At 53.8% G+C, this 19,821-nt stretch overlaps 1 protein-coding gene across 1 annotated transcript; it reads left to right on the top strand.

Moving 5' to 3' along the window:
• Positions 1-770: 770 nt before the first annotated feature.
• Positions 771-19,001, top strand: ITGA2B (integrin subunit alpha 2b). The gene is made up of 30 exons (XM_003943620.4): positions 771-2,967; positions 5,638-5,759; positions 5,848-5,945; positions 6,055-6,220; positions 6,445-6,494; positions 6,571-6,616; positions 6,709-6,837; positions 7,164-7,211; positions 7,398-7,441; positions 7,566-7,619; positions 7,758-7,810; positions 7,991-8,202; positions 10,338-10,520; positions 10,756-10,801; positions 10,909-11,013; positions 11,098-11,153; positions 11,241-11,392; positions 11,579-11,704; positions 12,400-12,467; positions 12,602-12,749; positions 13,316-13,408; positions 14,014-14,093; positions 14,694-14,774; positions 14,897-14,993; positions 15,091-15,243; positions 15,357-15,482; positions 15,966-16,079; positions 16,327-16,428; positions 16,609-16,725; positions 18,763-19,001. Exons 1-30 carry the CDS (start codon positions 2,573-2,575, stop codon positions 18,820-18,822), a joined length of 3,324 nt encoding a protein of 1,107 aa, XP_003943669.4. The 5' UTR covers positions 771-2,572; the 3' UTR covers positions 18,823-19,001.
• Positions 19,002-19,821: the final 820 nt, after the last annotated feature.

Raw genomic sequence — 19,821 nt, 5'->3', positions numbered from 1 at the left:
CTGTCTGCCTTGGCTTCCCAAAGGGCTGAGATTACAGGTATGAACCACTGCACCTGGCCCAGAGTTTTTTAATTTTATTTTTACAATTTTAAAATAGATACAAGGTCTCACTGTATTGCTGAGCTCAAGCCATCCTCCCGCCTCAGCCTCCCAAAGTGCTGAGATTACAGGCAAGAGCCACCGCACCTGGCCTGATGGTTATCTTTGTATCCTTTATCTACACAGTGCCTTAAACAGAGTAAATACTGATTGAAAACTTGAGTGACATGTGAGTTAATATATGGGCTCATAGAATACACCAGTAATACAGCAGTTACTCACTTGAGGATAGTGGGAGGATGGAGGATAAGTAGAGGACTGGTATAGTCTAGCAAATACATTACATGCCCGCCATGAACTTGACACTGGGTACTCAGCAATGAAGAAGGCCCAGACCAAAGTTCAGGGTTTTAGCTTCCTGTCCTATAAAGGTTAAGATTCGGCCGGGCGTGGTGGCTCAAGCCTGTAATCTCAGCACTTTGGGAGGCCAAGGCGGGTGGATCACGAGGTCAAGAGATCGAGACCGTCCCGGTCAACATGGTGAAACCCCGTCTCTACTAAAAATACAAAAAGTTAGCTGGGCATGGTGGCACATGCCTGTAATCCCAGCTACTCAGGAGGCTGAGACAGGGGAATTGCCTGAACCCAGGAGGCGGAGGTTGCGGTGAGCCGAGATCGCGCCATTGCACTCCAGCCTGGGTAACAAGAGCAGAACTCCGTCTAAAAAAAAAAAAAAAAAAAAAAAAGTTAAGATTCTTAGCTCTGGCCAGGCATAGTGGCTCAAGCCTGTAATCCCAGCACTGGGAGGCCGAGGCGGGTGGATCACAAGGTCGAGAGATCGAGACCATCCTGGTCAACTTGGTGAAACCCCGTCTCTACTAAAAATACAAAAAATTAGCTGGGCATGGTGGCGTGTGCCTGTAATCCCAGCTACTCAGGAGGCTGAGGCAGGAGAATTGCCTGAACCCAGGAGGCGGAGGTTGCGGTGAGCCGAGATCGCGCCATTGCACTCCAGCCTGGGTAACAAGAGCGAAACCCCGTCTCAAAAAAAAAAAAAAAAAAAAAAAAAAGATTCTTAGCTCTATGCTGAGGCAGTGAAGTATGAGGAGACTTCAAAATGGCACAGGTTGGGCTGGGTGCAGTGGCTCAAGCCTGTAATCCCAGCACTTTGGGAGGCTGAGGCAGGTGGATCACGAGGTCAAGAGATTGAGACCATCCTGGTCAACGTGGTGAAACCCCGTCTCTACTAAAAATACAAAACATTAGCTGGGCATGGTGGCACATGCCTGTAATCCCAGCTACTCAGGAGGCTGAGGCAGGAGAATTGCCTGAACCCAGGAGGCGGAGGTTGTGGTGAGCCGAGATCGCGCCATTGCACTCCAGCCTGGGTAACAAGAGCAAAACTCCATCTCAAAAAAAAAAAAAAAAAAGGCACAGGTTGGTTGAGCACGATATGGCAATGGTTAAGTTTGTTCAGAAAATAGAAATCAAAAGGAAAATGTGGCTATGGTCCCTTACCCCTAGCAGACCTCTTAAATCTTCCTGAGAACCTGCTTTTTTGGGAAGGCATGAGTGCCAGTACGACTTGGCACTCCTCCTCTTCCGCTTACCCATAGAAAATGACTTTGCCTTTCTGCTCAAAAGTCATCTCTTCTCTTTGTCACCCTATGTTTGCATCTTCCATCCTTAGTGCGTGTTTCTGTCCAGTATTTCAGCAATACACGTACGACAGGTTGGACTCTTGGGTAGTCTCTAGGGCTGTAGCAAGGAGCCTTGCTCTCAAGGGACTCATTTACACAATCCTGTGAACAGACTATGCGTAAACAGTGGCTCAATGCTGTGCCTAAGTGTGTGGGCCCTCATGACCAGCCTGAGGAGTCAGGAAAGGCGCCCCTAGGCAAAGACCCCAACCAGAATCAAGTCTTAATGGTTGAACAAGAACTCCATCACCCAAAAAGGAGAGAGGGCCTACTGAACAACTAATGCATAATCTCAGAGCTTGTGAGTCAAAATTCCCTGGAATGACTCCACTTTATCCCCAGTCTCCTTGCCGCCTCTACCAAGGTCCATTCACCACCCTGTCCCCAGCACTGACTGCACTGCTGTGACCGCACTAAGGCTTGGCTCAAAATGGAGGAGGAGAAAGCTACTGTGCCAAAATGGCCAGTTGGGGCTGCCCAAGGTCCTAGAAGGAGGAAGTGGGTAAACGCCGTATCTAAAAAGATACAGCAGCCTCAGGTTTTATCAGGGGCAGCAGTTTCCGGCTCCTTCCCCAACCTCTGGTCAAGTCACAAAGCACCGCAGCTGTACAGCCAGATGGGGGAAGGGAAGAGATTAGAACTGTAGGCTATTCTAGACAGATACAGACTAGTTCTCAGTCATGCTATTCCAAGCAGAAGGTGACGGTGGCTTGGACTAGCATGGTGGTGGTAGAGATGGGGTAAAGACTCAAGAGACATCATTGAGAGACAGAACCAATAGGACTTGGTAATAAACTATTCTCAGGAAAAGGGAGGAGTCATGGCTTTCAGCCATGGGCACCCACACTCTGGGTGGCCTCACCCACTTCCTGGTGATCCTAGCAACCATGAGTCCAGCGGCTATAGCCCTTTGCTCTGCCCACTTCTCAGCAAGTTACTTCAGGTTCCAGTTCGATAAGAAAAGACTTCCTGTGGAGGAATCTGAAAGGAAGAAGGAGGAGCTGGCCCATTCTTGCCTAGGAGGTTGTGGAAGAAGGAAGATGGCCAGGGCTTTGTGTCCACTGCAAGCCCTCTGGCTTCTAGAGTGGGTGCTGCTGCTCTTGGGACCTTGTGCTGCCCCTCCAGCCTGGGCCTTGAACCTGGACCCAGTGCAGCTCACCTTCTATGCAGGCCCCAATGGCAGCCACTTTGGATTTTCACTGGACTTCCACAAGGACAGCCATGGGAGGTGAGCCGTTGAGGGCAGTTCGGGTATTGGGATAGAGCAGGACCCCTCTCCGTCACTTCTGCTGGGTCTCCAACTTTCCCATTTGTGATAGCAGTTGAGGCAGGTGACTTCTGGGGCCTATTCAGGTTGATTTCTTGTCAAGAATAATGGGGTTGAGGGGACTGGCTCAGGTGAAGGTGTAAGGGCGGAACACAGGTGGGGCAATGGGCACTGAAACTACAGCAAGAACAAAGGGAAGGCAAGATGCCTTATTTTCCCCAAGGGTCAGTTGTATGAACCACTCCACCTTCAGCACCTTGAAATGCAGAGAGGAGCACATGTCCTAAATTAATTTGCAGAATCAAAGTTGTCTACCCTCCCCCACCTTGCTTTTCTATTCCATTTCCCTCATCTCCATCAAGGTTATAGGTATTTGAAAAGAAGCAATAGATCATTAATGGTTAGTATTGATCAGGCTTCAGAATCAAGAGTGCCAAGATTAGAGTCTTGGCTCCTCCTCTTCACAGCATGTATCCTGAGCTACTTACTGTAGAAAACACTGTGCCCAGCTTCAGGGAGTGGCAATGGCAGATAGCCTTCAAGTGTCAGCCACTTAGGAGATTTCCTCTGCTGAAGAGAGCCCGTTCCCTCAAAGTCGGCTCCCAAGTTGGCCCACATACAATGACTGATCAATGCGAAGTGGGCGAGTGGGGAGGGTGGAGGCGGGGGTGGGGGAGGCGTTTGATAAGGGTCCAGCCCTCTTTCATCAACTCTGACAATCCTTTTTTTTTTCAATTCTGCTCCTTCTGTAATAAATAGGAAACTACTATTTAAATCTCTCCTCGTTCATTGGTTTACTATATTTTCCAGTCCTTCTTCTTTATTCTTACTATTTTTTTCATGTTTTCTTTTCTTTTTTTAAGGCAGAGTTTTGCTCTTGTTGCCCAGGCTGGAGTGCAATGGCTCAATCTCAGCTCACTGCAACCTCCACCTCCCAGATTCAAGCAATTCTCTTGTCTCAGCCTCCTGAGTAGCTAGGATTACAGGCATGTGCCACCATGACTGGCTAGTTTTTATATTTTTAGTAGAGATGGGGTTTTATCCTGTTGGTCAGGCTGGTCTCAAACTCCTGACCTCAGGTGATCCGCCCACCTTGGCCTCCCAAAGTGCTGGGATTACAGGCATGAGCCACCATGCCCAGCCAACTCTGACAATTCTGAAGCATCATCCTAGCTCCAGAGCTCGCGGGGTGTTGGCGAATATTGTCATTGGGCCTGAATCAGCTCAACTTCTTCCTGTGCCCACTCCTGCTTCTTTCCCCTCCTGTAAGTAGTGATCCCATTGGCACTACTTAAACATCCTGCAGGCTAAAAAAATATCATAGGCCAGGCACAGAGGCTCACGCCTATAATCCCAACACATTAGGAGAGCAAGGTAGGAGGACCACTTGAGCTCAGGAGTTCAAGACCAGCCTGGGTGACACAGTGAGACCTTATTTCTAAAATATATATATACACACACACACACACACACACACATATATATATATATATTTTTTGAGACAGTCTTGCTCTGTTCTCCTGCCTCAGTCTCCTGAGTGGCTGGGGCTACAGGCATGCACCACCACACCAGACTAATTTTGGTTTTTTTCTTTTCTTTTCTTTTCTTTTTTTTAACATCCTGCCATAAAGTCTCTAGCATGCTAGGCTAATTTTAAAAATATTTTTCGTAGAAACAGGATTTCACCATGTTGGCCAGGCTGGTCTCGAACTCCTGGCCTCAAGTGATCTGCCCACCTTGGCCTCCCAAAGTGCTAGGATTACAGGCGTGAGCCACCGTGCCCAGCCTACAAAAATATTGTTTTTAATTAGCCAAGCATGGTGTTACAGACCTGCAGGCCCAGCTACTCGGGTGGCTGAGGGGAAAGGATCGCTTGAGCCCTGAAAGTCAAGGCCACAATCAGCCATGATTATGCTACTGCACTCCAGCTGGGCAACAGAATGAGACCCTGTCTCAAAACAAAACGACAAAATTATTTTTAAAAATTATAACATTGTTTCAAGAGCGCTTGCTATGTATTTGTCTGGGACCATGCCGTCACTCATATTTATTACATTTACTTCTGGCAGCACTGATTGGTTGTGAAAACCAGTCATTGGTTGTGAAATTGGTATTCCTATTTCAGGTATGGCAGAATTGTGATTTAAACCTAGATCTGGTAGTCCTCATCTCTGTCAACACACACAAGTAACCCCCACTTTAGAGGTACACTCTACCTTCCCTCATTAAAACCAGCTCTGAAGAGGGGATCTGGTAACAGGCTAGACAGGCGTTCAGGGGATCATGTGAACCCCTGGTTCTTCTTGTGGGTGGAATGATGGAGATAGTGTACAGAATTTAGGTCTTTTTCAGCAACGATCTCAAACCCCCGGTGTTCAAACCAAACGGTTATATAATAGTCCCAGCTTTACTCTCAACTCACGGCTTACTTTAGGCACGTGAGTACCCTCGCTGAGAGTCAGTTTCACTGTCCATAAGATGAAGAAGTATGTCTCGGTGGTCTGTGAAGTGTCACTGAGGAAAGATGTGGCCCCCATGCCACATCGCCTTCAGGGCCGTGCCCCCAGCGCAGGCACCAGGGCCTGGGATACGCCGGAATCTGCGCGGCGCTCACCCAGCTTTCCTGTGCAGAGTGGCCATCGTGGTGGGCGCCCCGCGGACCCTGGGCCCCAGCCAGGAGGAGACGGGCGGCGTGTTCCTGTGCCCCTGGAGGGCCGAGGGCGGCCAGTGCTCCTCGCTGCTCTTTGACCTCCGTGAGTCCCAGGCAAGGCGGGCAAGGGAGGAGCCAGAGGGACGTGGACTGTCTGGCTTCAGCGCCCCACCCCTTCTTGTGCCCTCCAGGTGATGAGACCCGATATGTAGGCGCCCAGACTTTACAAACCTTCAAGGCCCGCCAGGGACTGGGGGCGTCGGTCGTCAGCTGGAGCGACACCATTGTGGTGGGCCCCGCGGTACAGGGCACAGGGAACGGTCGGGGGCAGGGACACGTGGGGCCGGGATGAGCCCAAGTCTCGCGCCCGTCCCCACTCTTCTGTGGCCTTTCTCCAGGCCTGCGCCCCCTGGCAGCACTGGAACGTCCTAGAAAAGACCGAAGAAGCTGAAAAGACGCCCGTAGGCGGCTGCTTTCTGGCTCAGCCGCAGAGCGGCCGCCGCGCCGAGTACTCCCCGTGTCGCGGAAACACCCTGAGCCGCGTTTACTTGGAAAACGACTTTAGTAAGCGCCCGCCACGACCTGGCCCCGCCCACTCGCGGCGCCTTAGCCCCGCCCTCCATCGGATCCCGCCCCCGGCGCCGCAGCCCGGGCTTTGGATCTGGCCTCGCCCCGGGGCCCTGCCGGCTCCAGGCCCCGCCCCTGCAGGATCCCTCCCGCCCTCCTCCAGACTCGCGCGCCTCCTTCCACCCCTGCGCTGACTGACCCCTCCTCCTTGCCTCCCGCAGGCTGGGACAGGCGTTACTGTGAAGCGGGCTTCAGCTCGGTGGTCACTCAGGCAAGTAGGGAACAAAAGTGGAGTGGGGGTGGCCCGCAAACAGGGCCCCCTCTCACCGTCAGGGCTTCCCTTCCAGGCTGGGGAGCTGGTGCTTGGGGCTCCTGGCGGCTATTATTTCTTAGGTACGTGCCCATCCGTACATCTCCCTCCCTTCTGGCGGCCCGAGGAGACCCCCGGTGTCTGGGCCCCACACTCTCTGTCCCTCCCGCACCAGGTCTCCTGGCCCAGGCTCCAATTGCGAATATTTTCTCGAGTTACCGCCCGGGGACCCTTTTGTGGCACGTGTCCTCCCAGAGCTTCTCCTTCGACTCCAGCAACCCAGAGTACTTCGACGGCTACTGGGGTAACACCGCCCTTCCAGACTTCCAGCACCCCAAGGGCCACCGCCCACCACAGACAGTCAGGTCCTGCCCCTGCGGGAGTCTCCGTGCCCACCCCGGCTTGCTGGCCCACCGCCTAGGTCGCTTCCCCGCAGACCGCCCTCTTCCCCTGCGCCCACTGCCCGCTTCCGCCCCGGACTGGGCCGGGCTTGGCTCGCTCGCTGGCCTCCGTTTTTCCATCTGCACGTTGCAGAGTTGGAGCTGAGTGGCCTTAACCTCCTCCTTCGTTGCCCTCCGCCCCCTCCCTTCTTCCTCCCCCTGGAAAGACTAATTTGGGCCTTGTCCTCAGGGTACTCGGTGGCCGTGGGCGACTTCGACGGGGATCTCAACACTACAGGCAAGAAATCCACGTAGTCAGGGCGGGGGCTAGGGAGCCCAGCCCGGGGAAGAGCCCCTCCCTGAAATCTCCCCTGTGTAGGGAAATCTTCCTGCATATAAATCTTCCCTGGGTGCAGAACGGGGAGCGGGAAGGGTGTGGATTCTAAGGCTCTCATTCCCTGAGCCTGGCTCTCCCTCTCCCCAGAGTATGTCGTCGGTGCCCCTACTAGAAGCTGGACCCTGGGAGCCGTGAGTGCCCACCCACTGGGCATCCTGAAGCCCCTTATCCCAGTCCCCTGACCGCCCTGTCTCACCTGGAATGGAGGCTGCTTTGGGAACAGGAATGATGCTCTCACCTTCGCTGTCCCTGCAGGTGGAAATTTTGGACTCCTACTACCAGAGGCTGCACCTGCTGCACGGCGAGCAGGTGGGGGCCAGGTCCCAGTGGGAGTGGCTGGGTGGAGGGGGAACTGAGACTTCAGACTATTTCACAGGAGATGAGGGCCCATTTCTTAGAGAGGATGCTGGTCCAGAGGCGTGAATGATGGTGCTCCTCATCTTGCAGATGGCTTCGTATTTTGGGCACTCAGTGGCTGTCACTGACGTCAACGGGGATGGGTGAGGAGGGACATGCCCCACTACAACCCAGTTGGGTCGTCAGTTCCCAGAGCTGCCCTTTCCTAGCCCCTACTCTCACGTGCCCACCGGGGGAACAGGAGAGCAAGGGTGGGGGAGACTTGGCCCTGGCCCCAACATGGCCCTAGTCCAGTCCCATGTAACCACCCATCTGGCCAACAGGAGGCATGACCTGCTGGTGGGCGCTCCACTGTACATGGAGAGCCGAGCAGACCGAAAACTGGCAGAAGTGGGGCGTGTGTATTTGTACCTGCAGCCCCGAGGCTCCCACGCGCTGGGTGCCCCCAGCCTCCTGCTGACTGGCACACAGCTCTATGGGCGATTCGGCTCTGCCATCGCACCCCTGGGCGACCTCGACCGGGATGGCTACAATGGTGAGGGAAGAGAGGAAGCATACTTGCTGCAGAGGGATTAACAGCCACACATAAAGCATGGAGTTGGCCTAGGGCAGCCAGAATCAGGATGGGCTTTCAGCATATAAGTATGTATGTGGCTTAGACACATGGCCCGCTGAGGGAGAGCATGTGGGAGATATGAAGGAGACTTAATCCAGGCAAGAGACAACCACCACCTGGATGTGGATTTATTTTGGTGGTGGAGTTAGAGATGGGAGTGACTTCACAGATATTTAGAACTTGGATTCTCAGGACTTGCTGGGAGACTGGATGTGGGGCAGAGGGAGAGGTTGGAGTTGGGTGCGTGTGATGCCCTCCACTGTCTGGAACTCAGGCCGTGCAGCCGGTGTTGAGGAGAGGTGGGGGATCAGCAGTTTAGCTCTGGACTTGTTGAGCTTGAAAGGCTTGGGTGCTTTAGGTAGAAATATCCAAAGAACAGTTGGGAGTGGCCTCCCCCGCTTCCACAAGAGAGATGTAAATGGGAGGCAGGGGTTTGGATGGTGGGTCGATGAGGGTGGATGAGGTCCTGGGAGCCTGCGAAATGAGAAGAGGCCCAGGATAGAGCCCAAGGAGCAAAAGCATTTAGGTGACTCCTACTGGAGGTGAGTCTGAGGAGATGGAGGAGCATCTGGAGAGGGAGGAGGGAACCCAGGGGTCTGATGTCCCGGGACTCAAGAAAGAGGTGCATTAAAGAGCATGCGCAGGAGGAAGTGCGTGCTTTGGCTCCTGCAGCTGCTGCAAGGTGCAATTAGATGGGGCTGGAGAAGAGTCCATGGGCTTTAGCGAGGGGACGCTGGGCAAGACGAGTCAGGCCTGTAATTCCAGCTACTTGGGAAATTGAAGCAGGAGAATCGCTTGAACCTGGGAGGTGGAGGTGGCCAAGATCACGCCACTACTGCACTCCAGCCTAGGCAACAAAGCAACAGAGCCAAACTCTGTCTAAAAAAAAAAAAAAGAAAGAAAAAAATGGGGGGTAGGGGCAGGTATTGGTGACAGTGACATAAACTGATTCAGGCCAAGGTAGGGTCAGAAGCCAGAATGCAACTGATTAAGGTATGAATGGAAGTGAAAACTTGGAGGCAGCTAATGTAGACAGCTCTTTCAACAGGTTTGTGGCAAAGAGGAATTTGAGGAATAGAAAGAAAAAAAAGAACATGTCTGACTATGAGAGGAAAAAGAAAAGGTGATCATAGAAAAGGGGTGCAGGTCAAAGGAAGATTATTTCAATGTGGAAGAGTGTGGAGTAGGTTGAATGTGGAGGAAAATGATATTGTGGGGAAATGGGGGGTTGAGCTGGCGGAGGGTCCCTGTGATGCCTCAGGGGTGGGAGGGTGACTGGCCGGGTGTCAGGGTTAAGGAAGGAAACCTCTTCCAGGGTCAAATGGGGAAAGGGGAAATAAAGTCGGTGTGGGATTATAGCATAATAGTGGGCTGCCTTTCTTCCTGAAGTAAGATGATGTCACCTGCTGAAGGGAGTGGGCGGCTGGGAGCTTGACAGAATGGAGAAGGTTAGAAATAGATACTAGATGGCCAGGCACGGTGGCTCACACCTGTAATCCCAGCACTTTGGGAGGCCAAGGTGGGCAAATCACTTGCGGTCAGGAGTTCGAGACCAGCCTGGCCAACGTGGTAAAACCCCGCCTCTGCTAAAAATACAGAAATTAGCCGCATGTGGTGGTTCACACCTGTAATCCCAGCTACTGGAGAGGCTGAGGCAGGAGAATCACTTGAACGGGGGAGAAAAAAGTTGTAGTGAGCCGAGATCGCACCACTGCACTCCAGCCTGGGCTACAGAGTGAGACTCGATTAAAAAAAAAAAAAAATTAGAAAAGGGCATAATGATGCTTAATTTTCAGGATTAAATGAAATATTGTGAATATACGTTCCTCAATAGACAGTGAGAGTTGTCGCTGTTTTAATAACAATCCTACTTGGCAGGTTTCTCTCCCACCTGATTGTTACCTCCTGGAGGGCAGGGCAGTGTCTTCTTCACCCAGACTTTGCATCCCTTTCCTGGTCTCCTGGGATGTGCTCAGAAAAGCTCAGGAAAGTTTTACAGTCATCTAGGGAGACCGAATAACAAGCAGCCACTCCCTTTCTGTTACTGTTTCCAGACATTGCAGTGGCTGTCCCCTATGGAGGTCCCAGGGGCCGTGGCCAAGTGCTGGTGTTCCTGGGTCAGAGTGAGGGGCTGAGCTCACGTCCCTCCCAGGTCCTGGACAGCCCCTTCCCCACAGGCTCTGCCTTTGGCTTCTCCCTTCGAGGTGCCGTAGACATCGATGACAATGGATACCCAGGTACCCTGGACTGCCTCCAGCTAGAAATGCCCAAGAAAGGCCCTTGGACATTCGCTGGAAGTGTTGAGAGACACGGCTGGGGGCTCATGCCTGGCCTGGCATCCCACTACAGGATGCCAGAGGAGCCAGGTCAAAGCTCCAGTGAGGGAGGTGGCATGGGGAACCCCTGGGAAGGAGATGAGGATCCCATGTCCTCTCTAATGGCCAATTCTGACCCCTTCCCTGATGTCTGTAGACCTGATCGTGGGAGCTTACGGGGTCAGCCAGGTGGCTGTGTACAGGTGAGCGCTGGCTCCAGGGGCGGGATGGGGAAGGCCCATGCCATCAGAGGAGGCCAGGCCGGGAGGAGCCACAGTGCCAAGACTACCCCACCACCCCATCCCATCAGAGCCCAGCCAGTGGTGAAAGCCTCTGTCCAGCTACTGGTGCAAGATTCGCTGAATCCTGCTGTGAAGAGCTGTGTCCTACCCCAGACTAAGACACCCGTGAGCTGGTGAGGAGGCGGAGGGCGTGGGCCTTGACAGATCTGGGACCTCAGAAAGGCCCCAGCCCCTGAGCCCCACTTACGTCTTTGCAGCTTCAACATCCAGATGTGTGTTGGAGCCACCGGACACAACATTCCTCAGAAGCTGTGTGAGTGGCGTGGAGAGGGAGGAGGGGGGCTTGGACTTCCCCAGAGGCTGGCCAGGGAGCTCCTGACTCTTCCATTTGCCCGGTCAGACCTAAATGCTGAGCTGCAGCTGGACCGGCAGAAGCCCCGCCAGGGCCGGCGGGTGCTACTGCTGGACTCTCAGCAGGCGGGCACCACCCTGAACCTGGACCTGAGCGGAAGGCACAGCCCCATCTGCCAAACCACCATGGCCTTCCTTCGAGTACGCCCAGGCAGGGATTGGCAGGGCTGGGTGTGTAGAGGTCGCCTGCTGGACTTGTTCTTCCAGCCCTGGGGCATTGAGCTGGGTGCTGGGAGTCCGGGGGTGGTCAGGACACCGCGCCTATTGGCCAGGAGAAGGTGGGATGTGCATGGCAGCAAAATGGCCTGACTCTTGCTCCCATCCTAGGATGAGGCAGACTTCCGGGACAAGCTGAGCCCCATTGTGCTCAGCCTCAACGTGTCCCTGACCCCCAAGGAGGCTGGAATAGCCCCTGCTGTCATGCTACATGGACACACCCATGTGCAGGAGCAGGTAGGGACAGGGACAGGTGGGGATAGGCAAGGGAGGTGCAGGACCCCTGACAGCAAGTCAGGATTAGGGTTAGTGCCATGTCGTACTGTGAACCCCAAAACCTCAATGTCATTCCAAATCCTAATGAAAACCTCAAAATCCAGCCAGTCACAGTGGCTCACACCTGTAATCCCAGAACTTAAGGAGGCCGAGAAAGGCAGATCACCTGAGGTCAGAAGTTCAAGACCAGCCTGGCCAACATGGTGAAACCCCATCTCTACTAAAAAGACAAAAAAAAAAAAAAAAAAAAATAGCCAGGTGTGGTGATGCATGCCTGAAATTCCAGCTACTTGGGAGGCTGAGGCAGGAGAATTGCTTGAACCCGGGAGGCTTGCAGTGAGCTGAGATTGCGCCACTGCATTCCAGCCTAGGTGTCAGAGTGAGGCGGTCTCAAAAAAAAAAGAAAAGAAAAAAAACCCTCAAAATCCCAGTATCTCCTAAGCTCAGATGTAAACTGATGAACGCCAAAATTATCCCAAACCTCCAAATAAACCCCAGAGCCCCGATATCATCTCCAAACTCCTTTTCGGCCTCAGATCTTCTTACTCCCTAAGCCCCTATGTGAACCCCCAAGCCCACTGTTTTCCTAATCCTGATGTAATCCCCAAACCTCACACGTCCCCAGTTCACCCACACACCCCAACGTGCCCCTCCAGACGAGAATCATCCTGGACTGCGGGGAAGATGACGTGTGCGTGCCGCAGCTTCAGCTCACTGCCAACGTGTGAGGAGGCCTCCCGCTCTGCCCGACCCTGGCCCTTTCTGCCCGTCATACCCGTTCCCCACCTGAGTCCCCCTCTCCTCCCAGGCCCTGGGCCCGGACCCAGGGTCCCTGGCTTCATTCCTCTTTCCCCACAGGACCGGCTCCCCGCTCCTAGTTGGAGCAGATAATGTCCTGGAGCTGCAAATGGACACAGCCAACAAGGGCGAGGGGGCCTACGAAGCAGAGCTCGCTGTGCACCTGCCCCAGGGGGCCCACTACATGCGGGCCCTCAGCAACGTGGAGGTGAGGCCCTCACCCTGAGCAGTACCCGGGACCTGGGGGTGCTGCCGCCTCGGCTCTCTCATCTCCCTCCCCGAGAGTCCCTCTTCTCTCTTGCTTTGCTGTCAAAGATGTAATATATTATTATTTTTTTAATTTGGAAGAGGAATCCTTGCTAATGGCATAGAATTCCAAAACTCTACTATAAAAACCAGAAAAACAAAAAAGGCTTAGGAACCAAATGTTAACAGGAACCTCTGTTCACATGTGGTGGATTTCCTTCCAGTCTTTTTCTCAATATTGACTGGCAGTCACATAAGATATATTGATTTTTTATGTTTGTTAATGAAGTTTATAATAGTGGGGTTATACTCTAATGTTTTGTGTTTTTCATTTCCAAAATGAAAATTCATGAAAATAATAGTGCTACAGCAATGCACACACTAACATGTGACAGTCCCTTGAGATCTCACCCCAAGAGACCTGCCTCCCTACCTTGGCATACAAATCTCTCCAGGCCTTCCAAGGGAGCTTAAATATATATATGATGCTCTGTAACCAACTTCTTTCTTGGGACTGCCTCCCTGAAGGGCTTTGAGAGACTCATTTGTAATCAGAAGAAGGAGAATGAGACCAGCGTGGTGCTGTGTGAGCTGGGCAACCCCATGAAGAAGAACGCTCAGGTGAGGCCACTGGATCATGGTGCCAAGTCTCCACCGGGGACTCGTGAACAACCAGATTTTAGGGGTGAGGTTTTAGAGCCACATAGTTCTGGGCCAGAACCTTGGTCCTCACACTCCCTGGCCACATGTCCTTGGGTGAGTGACTTTCCCTCTCTGAGCCCCTTTACCCAGTGCACTTCCAAGTAAAATAGAAATAATGGTGACCTGCTGGGTGCAGTGGCTCATTCCTGTAATCCCAGCACTTTGGGAGGCCGAGGTGGGCGGATCACCTGGGGTCGGGAGTTCGAGACCAGCCTGGCCAATATGGTGAAACCCTCCGTCTCTACTAAAAATACAAAAATTAACTGGGTGTGGTGGGAGGCGCCTGTAATTCCAGCTACTTGGGAGGCTGAGGCAAGAGAATCGCTTGAACCTGGGAGGTGGAGGTTGCAGTGAGCCAAGATCACGCCACTGCACTCCAGCTTGGGTGACAGTGTGAGACTCCATCTTGAAAAAAAAAAAATACTCATGGTGATGTTGGAGGGTGAGGACTGGAGTCCATGTTCAGTGCAGGGCTGCCTGAAGTTGGCATTTGGGCAGTGATCTTGGCCCTCCTTGTCTCTCAGATAGGAATCGCGATGTTGGTGAGCGTGGGGAATCTGGAAGAGGCTGGAGAGTCTGTGTCCTTCCAGCTGCAGATCCGGAGGTACTGACCTGGCGAGCACGTCTACCCACCACCCTTCCCCTGTCTGACCCCCATGCAGGACCCCTCAGGTCCCTTCCATACAGAAGGGTCTTTTGAGGATGGGCGCAGTGACTCACACCTGTAATCCCAGCACTTTGAGAGGCCGAGGCTGGATCACTGGAGATCAGGAGCTGGAGACCAGCCTGGCCAACATGGTGGAACCCCATCTCTACTAAAAATACAAAAATTAGCATGGCGTGGTGGTGTGTGCCTACAATCCCAGCTACTCAGGAGGCTGAGGCAGGAGAATCACTTGAAATGAACCCAGGAGGCAGAGGTTGCAGTGAGCCAAGACTGGGCTACTGCACTCCAGCCTGGGTGACAGAGTGAGACTCCATCTCAAAAAAAAAAGTCTTTCGAGAAAGCCTGGTTCCCTTTCTTCCTCAGAGACTGTGTCTGAGTCTTAGAGCCCTACAGGAAGTTCTTTGTCAAGTCTCATTTCAGTGTGGCATGCTGTTTGTATAATTAGTTCTCTCTGAACTCTAAAATTCTGTCCTCATCCCCAGAGAGTCACTGGGCTGGTGTCCGTGGCCCTGTTTCTTCTCATCCCCTCCCCTCTAGCAAGAACAGCCAGAATCCAAACAGCAAGATGGTGCTGCTAGAGGTACCAGTCCGGGCAGAGGCCCAAGTGGAGCTTCGAGGGTGAGAGGCCAGGGGTGGAGAAGGGAGGTGGCAGACAGGCCTCTAAACTCCAGGGGGCGCTGGGGTCCCCCACAGGCCAGTCAGGCCATCACACTCTCTCTGGGGGTCTTGGGCACCTGTAGGAACTCGTTTCCAGCCTCCCTGGTGGTGGCAGCAGAAGGTGACAGGGAGCAGAACAGCTTGGTCAGCTGGGGACCCAAAGTGGAGCACACCTATGAGGTAGGGAAGCGCCTCGCGTCCTGGGCTGGGCTGCGCGGGTCCTCAGAGCCTCGGGTGAGGCGCCCAGCTCCTGCACCCTGTCACCACCAACCGCCAGCTCCACAACAATGGCCCTGGGACTGTGAACGGCCTTCACCTCCGCATCCACCTCCCCGGGCAGTCCCAGCCCTCCGACCTGCTCTACGTCGTGGATCTACAGCCCCAGGGGGGCCTTCAGTGCTCCGCACAGCCTCCCATCAACCCCCTCCAGGTGAGAGCTGGGTGGAAGAAAGAGCTGTGAGGGGGGCCCAGACTAGCCACCAGGCACCTCTGTGGGCTGGGGTCTGGGGGAGAACTGGGCCTGACGCTCCTTTGCCCCACCAGGTGGACTGGGGGTTGCCCACCGCCAGCCCCTCCCCCATCCACCCGGCCCATCACAAGCGGGATCGCAGACAGATCCTCGTGCCGGAGCCCGGGCAGCCCTCGAGGCTTCAGGATCCCGTTACCGTGGTGAGCAGGCTCTCTGGTCTCCAGCAGGGCCTCCCCGGGGCCAAGGGGCAGAGGGGATGGGAGGAGGGCGAGGGGTCCGGGTATGTGTGAGCCTCTGTGGGTCATGCTTGGTCCCAGGGAGCACTTCAAGTGAAAGTGGAGGAGCATGCCGGCTTGTGTCTGCGGGGAGCTGGGAGACAGCAGCACTTTTTTAAAGCTTTCCAGTACGTTAAGGAAAATAAAAACAATGAGAGGTCATCATAGATCTGGGCATTGCGCTAGGGGGGGATGACCCCTCCCTGCATCTCTGGGACTACCTGAGCAAGCCCGTGGAGAGATGGCATGCAAAGCTTGGATCCAAGGCCCTTCCTGATGGGAAGGCCACCGCTTCCTGAAACCCCAGCCCCCTCTGCTTTGGGTCCAGGGGGTAAGGGGATGAGGGGGTGATGGGATAATGGGGTGATGGGCCAGGACAAGCTGGGGACTGACGACGCCTCTCCTCAGAGCTGCGACTCAGTGCCCTGTACTGTGGTGGAGTGTGACCTGCAGGAGATGGTGCGCGGGCAGCGGGCCATGGTCACCATGCTGGCCTTCCTGTGGCTCCCCAGCCTCCGCCAGGTGGGGCATGCATGGGGGGCGCGGCCGGGCCTTCTGGGTAGGGGCCACTTTGCTCTGGGGAGGGGCGGGGCTTGGTGTGGGAGGGCAGGAGGAGAGCAAAGGTTTACTTTGGGGAGTTTTTACTCTGGGGGATTGCAGCGGGATTAGGCCAGAGGCAGGGCTTCCCCGCCGGGAATTTGGGGCCTGGACTCCTGCAACCAATAGGCCTCGTGTGGGTGTAAACAGCTTTCAACCCCAACCCGTCCAGAAGCCACTGGATCAGTTTGTGCTGCAGTCACACGCATGGTTCAACGTGTCCTCCCTCCCCTACACTGTGCCCCCGCTCAGCCTGCCCCAAGGGGAAGCTCAGGTGAGTGTGGGGGTATGGAGCAGAGACCAGACCTGCAGGACCGATTGTCCCCTAGTCAGTGCCCAGCCAGGAGGGTCTGAGGGGTGGTCGGGTGTGGCTGGAGGTCACTAGCCCAAGGTTTGGGTCTTTGTCAAGGGCAGGTGTCAAGGTGACTGAGGAGACTCGTGGGTTTGCCTCCAGGTGCGGACTCAGCTGCTCCGGGCCTTGGAGGAGAGGGCCATTCCGATCTGGTGGGTGCTGGTGGGCGTGCTGGGCGGCCTGCTGCTGCTCACCCTCCTGGTTCTGGCCATGTGGAAGGTGAGGTGTGAAGGCTGGTGGAGTCCCCAGTGGGGCACAGGGAGTCAAGGAGAGAGGGTGGCCCACCGAAGTGCATGATCCAGGGACCAGGGATCTATGTCTCGGCTGGGTGCGGTGGCCCACATCTGTAATCCCAGCACGTTGGGAGGCTGAGGTGGGCAGATCACCTGAGGTCAGAAATTCGAGACCAGCCTGGCCAACATGGCTAAACCCTGTCTCTACTAAAAATACCAAAATTAGCCAAGCATGGTAATAAATGCCTGTAAATCTTAGTTACTTGATAGGCTGAGGCAGTAGAATCACATGAACCTGAGAGGCGGAGGTTACAGTGAGCCAAGATCACTCGACTGCACTCCAGCCTGGGCGACAGAGCAAGCCTCCATCTCAACAACAACAACAAAAAAGACCAAAAAAGATAAAATAAACAAAAATGTCATTCTCCAGGGAACCCTTACAGACACATACCCCTGGAAAGGATAGCACCTGAAATTCTGAAGGCTTTAGACACCCCCACCACCAAGAAGAGTCAGAGAGTTTAGAGGATAGAGAGGGTGTAAGTCCTGCCTTCAGGAAAATCTGGCTGCTCCCGAGGACAAGACACATGTCCTCCTAGCCCTGTCCTTCCCCTTAAGTGAGGCAAGAGGCCCAAGGACTGGTCTAGACCCTACTCCTCCCTTCCTATGTGGCGCTGGAGGGTCGCTTGCTCCTCTGCACCTGGAGACATGCTCAAGCCCTGGGGAGACATGGTGCTTTTAGGGAAATCACATACTGAACCTACAGTAATCAAATGCATATCATCATCATAGGATTGAGCCATGGAGACACAAACTTCAGTATAAGAAAAATTCCAGGTGGGGGCCAGGCGCAGTGGAGCATTTGAGGCCAGGAGTTTGGGACCAGTCTGGGCAATATAGCAAGACCCCATCTCTTTTCTTCCTCTTTTTTTTTTTTTGTTTTTTTCGTTTTTGTTTTTTGAGACGGAGTTTCACTCGTTACCCAGGCTGGAGTGCAATGGTGCGATCTCGGCTCACCGCAACCTCTGCCTCCTGGGTTCAGGCAATTCTCCTGCCTCAACCTCCTGAGTAGCTGGGATTACAGGCACGCGCCACCATGCCCAGCTAATTTTTTGTATTTTTAGTAGAGACGGGGTTTCACCATGTTGACCAGGATGGTCTCAATCTCTTGACCTCGTGATCCACCCGCCTCGACCTTCCAAAATGCTGGGATTACAGGCTTGAGCCACCGCGCCCGGCTTTCTTTTTTTTTTTTTAAAGACCGGGTTTCACTATATTGGTCAGGCTGGTTTCAAACTCCTTACCTCAGGTGATCCACCCGCCTCAGCCTCTCAAAGTGCTGGGATATAGGCGTGAGCCACCGAGCCCAGCTGAGACCCCATCTATACAAAAAAAATTTTAATTAGGTGTGGTAGTCCACACCTGTAGTCCCAGCACTTGGGAGGCTAAGGGGTGAGAGAATTGCCTGGGCGAGAGAGCAAGACCCTGTCTCTAAAAATAAAATAAAAAATAAAATTTCAGAGGCCGGGCATAGTTGTTCCTGCCTGTAATCCCAGCACTTTGGGAGACCAAGACAGGCAGATCACCTGAGGTCAGGAGTTTTGAGACCAGCCTGGCCAACATGGTGAAACCTCCTGAAACTCTGTCTTTACTAAAAATTAGCCGGGCATGGTGGCACACGCCTGTAAACCCTCAGGAGGCTGAGGCATGAGAATTGTTTGAACTCAGGAGGTGGAGGCTGCAGTGAGCCGAGATTGAACCACTGCACCCCAGCATTGGTAACAGAGCGAGACTACGTCTAAAAAAAAAAGAGAGAAAAAGAAAAAACTCAGGGGGAAAAAAAATTGAACAATTTGTTCCATGCATTATCTCTAAATGTCAAAAGGCATCCATTTGTGAGTACAGTGGGGTTCGTGTTCTGCGCTGGTCCAGGGAGGTCCTTGTGGCTAGCATAGTTCCTCACACGTGCTCTGGGGCCTACAGATTATCTCTATACCCTGACCCTGGCCCCGTGCACCCCCAGGTCGGCTTCTTCAAGCGGAAACGGCCACCCCTGGAAGAAGATGATGAAGAGGAGGAGTGATTGTGCAGCCTGCCCTCTGTTCTGGCAGGAAGGCTGGGCGTGCGACCGGCACCCCTGCTTCTCGTATAAGTTGCCTCCAAGCTTTCGGTTGGAGCTGTTCTGGAGGGCCCCTTGGTGTCATTCCACTCCCAACGAAGCTGGGCCACCCCCTCCTGCTACCTAATAAAGAGGCTGAGCCCCATTGCCGATGCAGGGCTGCTTCCTTTTGGGGCCAGAGGAGAGGGGACCAAAGGAATGTTTCGGACAGGGACCTAGGGCTGGTGGAAGCATGAGCAGAGAGGGTCTCTTCTACAGAAAAGTTTGCAAATCACTGTTTGGGGAGTGTCGGGGAATATGGAGTTGAGGTGGCAGGTGTAAGGGAAAACAGGGAGAAAGTGTGGCAGGACCTCAAGGAAGATGGGACGGGGATGAACATGTCTGGGGTGGGGGTGAGATGGGGGTAGGAGCGTCAGAGAAGGCAGGCTGTGTCCCTGGTGGGCAGCTTGATTGATTGATTGTTTATATTTTCTGAGACAGAGTCTCGCTCTGTCGCCCAGGCTGCAGTGCAGTGGCTCGATCTTGGCTCACTACAACCTCTGCCTCCCAGGTTCAAGACATTCTCCTACCTCAGCCTCCCAAGTAGCTGGGATTACAGGTGCCCACCACCATGCCCAACTAATTTTTTTTTTTTTTTTTTTTTTGAGACGGAGTTTCACTCTTGTTACCCAGGCTGGAGTGCAATGGCGCGATCTCGGCTCACCGCAACCTCCGCCTCCTGGGTTCAGGCAATTCTCCTGCCTCAGCCTCCTGAGTAGCTGGGATTACAGGCACGTGCCACCATGCCCAGCTAATTTTTTGTATTTTTAGTAGAGACAGGGTTTCACCATGTTGACCAGGATGGTCGCGATCTCTCGACCTTGTGATCCACCTGCCTCAGCCTCCCAAAGTGCTGGGATTACAGGCTTGAGCCACCACGCCCAGCCTGCCCAACCAATTTTTGGATTTTTAGTAGAGACAGGG

This window comes from Saimiri boliviensis, chromosome 17, assembly GCF_048565385.1.
Source record: "Saimiri boliviensis isolate mSaiBol1 chromosome 17, mSaiBol1.pri, whole genome shotgun sequence".
NCBI classification, from domain to species: domain Eukaryota; kingdom Metazoa; phylum Chordata; class Mammalia; order Primates; family Cebidae; genus Saimiri; species Saimiri boliviensis.
The sequence above is the reverse complement of the archived record's forward strand: the minus strand, read 5'-3'. Positions and strand labels throughout refer to the sequence as shown.